At 42.2% G+C, this 9,589-nt stretch overlaps 1 protein-coding gene across 1 annotated transcript; it reads right to left on the minus strand.

The window, feature by feature from the left end:
* Positions 1 to 1,027: 1,027 nt before the first annotated feature.
* On the minus strand, positions 1,028 to 9,559 carry LOC135256481 (uncharacterized). The gene is made up of 3 exons (XM_064338288.1): positions 8,168 to 9,559; positions 4,091 to 4,261; positions 1,028 to 3,181 (listed from the first exon to the last, which is right to left on the minus strand). Exons 1-3 carry the CDS (start codon positions 8,532 to 8,534, stop codon positions 3,072 to 3,074), a joined length of 648 nt encoding a protein of 215 aa, XP_064194358.1. The 5' UTR covers positions 8,535 to 9,559; the 3' UTR covers positions 1,028 to 3,071.
* Positions 9,560 to 9,589: the final 30 nt, after the last annotated feature.

The raw sequence follows: 9,589 nt of genomic DNA on the forward strand, positions 1-9,589 counted from the left end.
ACCAATTTGTAGTTGCACTGTGTGGTCTTAGCACATATTTATGCACATGTATTCATATGTACGTATTTACAGAGTTTGTGAGTTTTTTGAACGATTTAAATGATTTTTCTGAAACTGAAACTATAATTAATTACAAATGTAGACCTGAGTATGTTTCTCTTGCAGTTTTAGCAGAAATAAATGGCAGTTTGTGTTCTTGCAGTAGTTATAACATCATGCAATTTTGTATTTAATGTAGTTTTAAATGTATGAAATTGTGGTGGAAGTTGCAAATCAAATATGCAAATAAGACAAAAGATCTAATCTAAAACATAGGCCAATGAAAAATGTTTTGGGGGAAATCTTGAAATGTCACGGGGTTGGACTTGAAAGAACCAGGACCTAGTAAATGCTCTCGTCAACCACTGCTTTTGGAAAACAGCCAATCTGTCAGACTGTCTGTCAGACTACACCACATCCTCTCTCTGCAGGCATGGTTTTCTATTTACTGACTACTTTTAGATCAACTGCTGCCACTTGCATACGTGAGAGCTACAGTTAGACCGTTGTCTGGGATAGCTTCATGTCATCACAGGGCGCTGTTCCTTTAAAACCAAGCACCATTTGTACTGCAGTGTACACTGCACATACTGTATGCAATGCCGAACTTAAGCTTCCATACTGTAATCAGTCATACACGACAGTATAAAAATGGGGGAGGGTGGGCAGTATTGTGGTTTTGGGGTCATTATCTTTCTTGAGACCGTCTGTATGCTAGTCACCCTGCATAGATTTCCACAAAACACAAATCGCCTCGGGATGTTCTGTTGTATGTCCAGAGTATTTTTTTGTTCACGTGGATCAGCTACAAGGTACATAAAAACAAATACCACTTAAATATGTTTCTAATTAAATACACAATACGTGCTACATATAAGTGAAAAAATGACACGATTCTCTAAAGTGCAATCTTCCAGCTCTACACCACAGGTCCCTTGTTTCTCTGGTAGGGACAACCACATCTATCCACAGGGTTTGGGGGAAGAAGTTTAACTTCTGTGCAGTTTATTAGAAATCCATGAATGAACAGGGCATTAACTATCCATATCAAAGTCACGGCAAAACAAAAATGGAAGGACAAATTGTACACATGCCGTCCCTTTTCATTTTAGTGGTGCACACACTTACACATTATTAACATGTTCTGAGTGGCAAATGATATTTTGCTGACTTTCTCACTGGTATTTAGTTTAGTTGAAAAGTTATTTATTGCCGATGGAAAAGTAACATGACTCAATTCACACGGTTATAAAGACAATGTAGCTAGAGTACAGTAAAACTGTACTCTGTTGTGAAACTGTAGTGAGTTACCAGCTCACAGGTAGGAGGTACAGATTTATATCAAAGGCAAACACATTTGCCCACATATACACACAGGCACGCATGCGCATACAAATACACAGATACAACTTAAACTCATTACATTTAGCGAAACATACAGCACATAAAAAGACAAGATAGGAAGGGTAGATTCCTGCTGACCTTATAATAATCAACTTGTATTTAAGTTATGAAAATTTGATGATAATTTCACCGAACAGTATTTTTTACATAGTATACCATAGTATATCAGTAAAATTATTTGACAATTTACTATCAGTAACACATTTATTATAAAATCAAAGTATTAGCAAATGTTATAAAATGTTTGAATTTCTACTTCACTAAAGAAAACACTGTACTCTATTAATACTATTAATAATAAAGTAATTCAGCAATACTTAAGCATTAATAGAGATAACCATCAAGCACCCCTAAGCTTATCATGTTATAAAACACTTTACATTTATATAAAATAGCTTCCTAGCACAGAAATACTGAAGAACGACCCCAAGCCAAGCATTTCTAAACAATTATTTCTGAGTCTTAATATATTTATTTAACCATACTGAAAAACATAATTTTGTGTTTAACTACAATTTCCTCAAAGAAAATATCTATTTAACAATATGCATATTAATCATTTGTTTAAAATATTTTTATAAAGCCTCTTCTTGGACGTAATGGGTATGAACACATTCACTACTGCAAACATTGAACTTAAGTAATATTAAGATAATGAGAGACATGATTGTGCAATAAAGACTTGACACTTAGAATCTTACCTTACTGTAAGTACAGGATTTAACACTGCAACTGAAATATCTCAGGCGTGCTCAAAAATCTTAAGAGGACTGAATATTTTCATGGGTACCAACCAGGTAAATGAAGACTGTGCTGACGTTTCACATTTCATCCAAAATCAAACCTAGTACACTGGCACAATTTATGAAAGGAAAGTACAAAATGCTGAGGCTAACAAAAATCACACGCACTCAAGACACACACATACCCACTCACCCACCGATACACATGCACAAGCACACACACGCATGCTCAGCTACTTTTCAATAACACAAAAATAAAGGCCGGCATGCAAAATAACTTTGGGACTCCAAATTGAGACATTTCTGCACGTACACATGTCCACTTCAGCTGCAGGTTGCAATGAGTTAACACGCATAAAACTAAGTGTAGCTAAATCTGACCATGTGATGCCCCCTAATGTCTCATTTGTGAGACATGGGCCTACTTGGCCATGGAAGAACAGTGCCCCACTGAGAGAGCATGCTCATGAGGACTCCTCCCACTATCGTCACCGGGTGTCACAAGTCCCAGGGGCTGTCGCAGGGACGCACGCTCCCGTGTCCCAGCAGGTGTGGTCCTGACCCAGCGACCCCATCCAATGACTCCTCTTCTGCCTCTGTACAGGCCACCCCGGCTCATTTCTAAATGTTTTTCAAAAAGAAGGGCCAAGTGGGGTCTTATTTATGTTCATTCCCTAGTGATCTGTGTGTGTGTGTGCATGTTTGTGTGTGTCCGTGTGTGTGCGTGAGCATGCATGTGTGTATACGTGTGTGTGCATGTGTGTATACGTGTGTGTGCATGTATGTATGTGTTTGCGTTTGCGTGTGTGTGTGTGTGTAAAGGAGTAGAAGACCGAGGGTCTAAAAGGGTGGAAGTTCCTGGGGCAGTGATGGGGGGAGGGACTTTTAGGCACTTGAGAACTTCCTGAGCATGATAACTATGAGTGCAAGAAGCACCGATGCCCCCAGGAACACGGCGATGACGATGGCGGTGATGGCGCCCGGACCCAGCACTTCTGCAGAGATCACACACATAAACACATTAGGAACGCTAAACGACTGCAGGCAAGTTGTACGGGTCAGGAACAAAATATCTATCGCTTGGATAAATGCATTTTAAGTGTTTGCTAAAAATACAGGTTGTGAACGATAAAATGAATCCACCACGGTGCTCTAAGAGTGAGGGGATCCGCAGGTCCGGCAACAGTGCGGGGCGCTTCTTCCTTGCACGATTGGGATCACTCACACATGCAACACAAGGTCACTACCAGTGTTTAATTAAATGTCACTTCCCCCGTCCACAGAGCACAAGTAGTTACCCTGTGGTTTGAGCAGCATGACACTGATACACTGATGTCACGGGCTGATAAGTCACAAGATTTCAACCCAATCAATGATGTATGCAACACTCTTCAATGATTCCTGAGACAGCGATTTCAGCTCCCATCGACTAAGTGTGAGCTGACTGACATTCCGGTGGAAGAGCAGTGTGATGTTCCTCCTGCAGAATTCCACATTCCGGCCATATCCTCTATGCCACTGAACATACAGGCTGAACTGACTGCGAAACGCCTCTTAAGTGACTTTACACTTCCATGGATTTGTTCAGAATCACTATTCACCAAATGTATGGACTACACAGCAATTTAACTTGGTAGTTCAGCAAAGAACATACATCAATACAAGTGTAGAAGGCACCTCATTTGGTGCAAGACTTACAATATACCCAAACATATATACATATACAATATACATCACCCACATACAACATGACCATCCAAATAGTGCAAATCAACATAGTGCAATTCAACATGGATTGCAGATTCAGGGGGTGGGCGTTATCTTCATCTATTTATTGAGTAAAGTAACTACTGGTGAGTGAGAATGCGGTCTGATAACAAGCACAAAAACAGCCACACCCTTACCGTTGTCCTCATCCAGTGGCTGGAAACGGGTGTTGTCCTCGTACTCAAAGGTGAAGGCGTTGTCCGTGAGGTCGTGGAAGGGGTCCTTCGTAGTGACATCAAATGCGTCACCCCCCGACGACGTGTCCTGGCTATCCTTGTGTGGGGTGGGTGCAGCATCTGCCACTGTTTCTATTCAAAAGCATCAATGGATTGATACCCTTATTAAGAGAGTCATTTCCTTTTACTAAGTCTGCACATCATGAAATGCTGTCAGGCCAACTGATAGATAAATGGTTCAGGGCTCTGGTTAATTCTACCAAAGAATGTAGCATTAACTCAAACTGAAACACATAAAATGAAATGCACAAACCAAGACAAAAGAGGGGGACTGGAATGAATGGGTTTTGAATTCAGTAACAAACTAAGAACCATCCTGTGGCTTCAGGGTTGGCTTGGAAACCATCAAGGAAGGGGGAGGGGCTTCCAAAGCTTTCAAGAAATGACTACTTTGCTGTGGTTTGCTGTGAACAAATCTCAATAGTGTGTAGTGTGCCAATTGGCAGGTAGTAGTAGTAGTAGTAGTAGTTGGAGAGATTCAGGCCAGCTTTATTTGAAATGTAGCCGCAACTTGTACAAGCATTGGTCAAGCACTTTGATGATGCAGTGCGAAGCCGTGCAAAGTTCCCGCCCTCCAAGGAAGCACGGGAGCCGCTGATGAAAGAGGTCTTTGTAGAGAACCATTTGGTGCAGACCACAGGTAACCTTCACAGCACTCTCTCTCTGTCCCAGGTTTAACGGTTCTGGAGCTGATGCATGTAAACATTGTGTGTGTTTGTGTGCGCGTGTATGTGCGGAGGGCTTTATACACACATACACAAGCAGCTATATTCATATATTCGACTATATATGCTACATTATACAAAATATTGATACAGCTTTAGTGAGTGACCACACATTTTGAAATATGCAAATAAGATATGAAATGAAAATCCATAATTTATTGTCTGGCAGCCTGAGGAAAGCTACCTGAGGACGGCCTCTGACACTGACGACTACAGGCGACTACAGCCATTTTGCCTTCTACCGTTTTTCGCATCCCTCCAAAGCCTGCTTAAAATCAAACCGGGCCCAATGTTTGCAGCCAGTCTGACTCACTGACCAGCGGAGTATTTTTATTAATAACATGTTTACTCTGCTGTGCAGGCTTCCTGTGTTGGAAGAGGCTGCAGGTATGTTGCCCGAGTTTCTCCCCCCTGCCCCCCCACCCCTGGCCAGCCACCCTATCAATGCAGCCTTCACTGGACGGGCACAAAAGGGCGCTTGTGCCAGAGGGGGCGGTGTGCCCCGACGCGCTCGCTTATGAAAGGATGAAAATCTGTGGAAATCTGAGTGTTACTGTGGCAGCCTTGCGCAAACAAGCGTTCCTGTTTCCTGTTGCCACCAGCTTTTTCTGCTTCTCGTTGGCTATTTCCGAGTAACGGCTCTTAGACAGATCACTACCCACCCCTGCCGATTTCATTCCATTACATTACATTACAGGCATTTAGCAGACGCTCTTATCCAGAGCGACTTACACAACTTTTGTACATAGCACTTTACATTGTATCCATTTATACAGCTGGATATATACTGAAGCAATGCAGGTTAAGTACCTTGCTCAAGGGTACAACGGCAGTGTCCTTACCCGGGAATCGAACCTGCGACCTTTCGGTTACAAGCGCAGTTCCTTACCCACTGTGCCACACTCCGTCCCAACTGTGATTTTCCTACACACATCGAAGCTTGCTCATACATATTTTTTATTCACATTATTCTTTAATTCAACATTATTTTTTTTACTTTCCTACCACCAATAAATATACATGACTGGTTCACTACAAATGGCCTATTCTGCAAGTGGTAATCATTTTTAAGTAACAATATTACATGTACTGTAGATACAGAATAGCTTGTGTTGTTTCAGAAAAGAAAAAAAAAAGTAAGCAAGTAAATAAAATAAACAAAATCATCCTACCCTACATGGTGTCTGAAAGCCAGAGGGTCTGACCATCCACAGAGAAACCTTGACAACAGAACTAGGAACCACCAAAATAATCACAAGAACAGAGACACACTACCAACTAGGCACAGTTTCAAATTGCTTCAAAACCAGTGCAATGAACCAGACCCATTAATCTGCTTTTCCTCATAACAATACGAAAGGCCCTAGAAAGAGCCATTTGGACAGATACGGGGATGGATGGACAGAGAGCCGATGAAAGGATGTTGTTGGCGTGTCATTGGCTAGGATCTGAGCGACTCAGAGCTCAGGGGGGCAAGCCCCACATGTCAGAAGCCAGTCCATCACCGTAGTGACACTCACCGATGAGGTGTCCCATGTCCTCAGCTCACCCTACTGGGTGGGGGGGGGGGAAATTCCAGACTAGTTGTCACTACTATGAGGCTGGCAAATGCCCTGTCTACCCTTCCCTGGCACACTGTGCCCCACCTCCGCATTAACCCAAGGTCGAAGCAAGGAGCAAACATACAAGCCATTTCGTCTCTATGAGTGGGAAACGTGCGTATGATTGTATGCAAGCATACATAGGTGGCCCACTTATACATACATTGCGTGTACAAATGTAAAAACGTGTATACGCACGTAAATGAACAAGTGAACAAATATATCATTGTCTGGAACAAAGAAACTAGATTTTGGCATGCTGCTGGGGAAAAACTTAACTGAGCCGGTCTGAACATTCATTCCAGCTCATACTGTTGGCTCCTGTTGCTCCAGTAGCTGACACATATTGGCCACAGTAAATATTTGAACGGTTTCACTCCCAAGCAGGAGATTGGTGGAGTCTCTTCCCACCAGCTTGCTTCATGTCTAGCTAAAACACTGTCAACCATTTTATTCATAATATCACAAAGAACCTCCATTTTGTTGATGGTAGTTCGAGTTTATGGTTTTTAGTTACCACATAAAAATGACACCACAAGCAGCCTGTCTGCCTGGTGAACAACGTCCACTAAGCGTCTCTGTAACATTGCTATGACATCACAATGCTGTCAGGAAACTGTGTTCTAGTAGTGTGGGCACACAACCAGAGACCCGATGTCTGAACAGAATTTTGGGGTACGACAATATTTAAGGGAGAGCACAAGAAATTTGCTTGAGTCACCATTCATCCATTTTTAAGTAATTGCCTTTTCTTCACACTGAAATAATGAGAACATTTATTCAGAATTCATTTTGAAAATAACTGTCCAGTCCTATTTGCTGTCCTATTAGATTCAAAGACTGACTCAACTGTCACCGGCCAATGGCAATAGTGACAACTCTGAGACTAACTACTGCACAATTCCAGTATTCCTTTTTAACCAATTAGATTCTTAATAGTTGCACTGAGGGAGCACTGTAAAGTGATATATCCGTACATCACTCACTAAAAATGAGATAACAACCTTAATTTACACAACGTAATAATTCCAAAAAAGGCTATATCTTTTTCCAGAACACCTAATGTAGAATGTTGTTGTCATGAGATACAGTAATATAAGGACTTTCAGATTACAACATAATTTTACGCTAGGCAGAGAACAGCCAGTCCACAGGGGATTCATCTAAAGTATTCACATTAGATAGTTTCTACTCTTTCTAGTCCTGAACTACGACAGCGACTGAATGGCCCCCTCATCTACGGTCAAGAGACGGTCTTCACAATTCAAACTTGTGAGCACACAACTGCATGCAGTGCAGTAATACAGTAGCGTCCAGCAACCAAAATCAGCTGCAACCTTGAAGTCCTTATAATACAAATGGCTACCAGTACAGCAGAATTATGAAGCACATTTTAAAATTCTGACAACAAACAAAAAACAAGAATGACCTAAAGCTTAAAGATTTGGGATAGGAAAACAAATTACTTTTTACAAAAAATCCAAAACCCATCTAGAAAGATTTTGATCTAATTTTCCACACATCAAATCATTATCCGATTTTCAAAGAAGGCCCTATTGAAAAATTGAGAGGGAAGTAGTTGGTACTTTGCAAGAGCGACACCGCACATCCACCAATATCTCTCCTCACGCATGAACAAATAACAGCCCTACCTGAATGAATGGGGTCCAAACGCAGGCTCAGGAGGGCCAGTATGAAGAGACCGAGAACACTGCTGGGAGCCATGTTTGCTGTGTGGAGCCTGGATGGAATCTCCTCTGCTTTCGACGGGCACGTCCGTGAAGACCGTCCTGGAAAGGGTGAAGTGGAGAGGGCGGGAGAAGGAGAGGGAGGGAGGGATAGAAAGGGGCTGAAAAAGAAAGGAAAGAGAGAGAAGGGGAGGGGCACTGACCGTACAATACGAACCTTGTCAGTACCTGCAGTGACCAGCCCCGCACTCAAAGTCCTGGGACACACGCTCAGCAAAAAAGAAACGTTACTGGGCATTTTCATCACCTCCAAATTCCCATCAATGTTCATTTAGTGGCTCCCAGCACTTTGGTTTGTAAAGACTGTGTGTGTGATCAAACATTCCCACTTTACATGCAAATATGAAATGCTCAAAACAAAATGGCGGATTTCACCCAGCACACAGTGGCTTCTGTGAAATAAGGGCTGCTACACATACTGTACTGTACACATTCACCTGAATTCACACACTCATTTTCTATGGATATAATTACTACATAGTACAAATACATATTGTCAATACATGAAGTAGTGAGGTAAATTTGAAAATTTGATATTGAGGTATATAGTCTGGTATTCACACATTACAGTAGATCCTCCTTTAGGCCAAAATGTTTTGTTTCTGAAGGGGTAAAGTTCAGGGAACTCTGACTTTGGAGGTAATGTGTCCAGCCTGCAGTCCGCCTTAGCATTAATTAGTGCCTGTAACATTAAACTGTTGGCAAGTCTAATATTATAGGCATTAAAGAACCAAAGAACCAAAACCTACCATGCACTTAGCTTACCAACTTTTTTCCCCCCACTCCCTAAAATGGCACACTACCTAGCAGAAAACTTGAGGCGATGAGAACTGGCAGAACTTTAAGTGGACCCAGGTGAGATCTTGACACCACATGACAACTTTACAACCTATTAAATTCCCCGTTTTCTCGAAGCGCTGCCCTGCCGATGATGAACAGCCACCTCAGCAGACTCGCTCAGAACCTCCTGTGGCTGGGGGGCGACCTACTGACAACCCCCTTAAAGCAGTCCTTTATACGACTGGTCATTAACTCCCGAAACAGTGTGAAGGCAACTGAACAAATGAAGGCCTTGCTGTTGGAAAGCCTGAGCGGGAGAAAGAAATCCTGCGTGCGCGCGCTTCTGTGAGAGCGTGCGTGAGGAGGGTTCAGCCAAAGGGAGCACAGAGGTTTCATTACAATACAACACATTTTCTTGTTGAACATTCGCAAATTAGGTCCGGTGAGGCAAAAAGAAAAAAAGAAAGAAAAAAAGGCGGGGCTATTCCACTCCAGCTCTGACTGTTTGCCACCGTGAGTATGTGTGCAGGTTTCAGACGGAAAACG

This window comes from Anguilla rostrata, chromosome 6, assembly GCF_018555375.3.
Source record: "Anguilla rostrata isolate EN2019 chromosome 6, ASM1855537v3, whole genome shotgun sequence".
Classification (NCBI taxonomy): domain Eukaryota; kingdom Metazoa; phylum Chordata; class Actinopteri; order Anguilliformes; family Anguillidae; genus Anguilla; species Anguilla rostrata.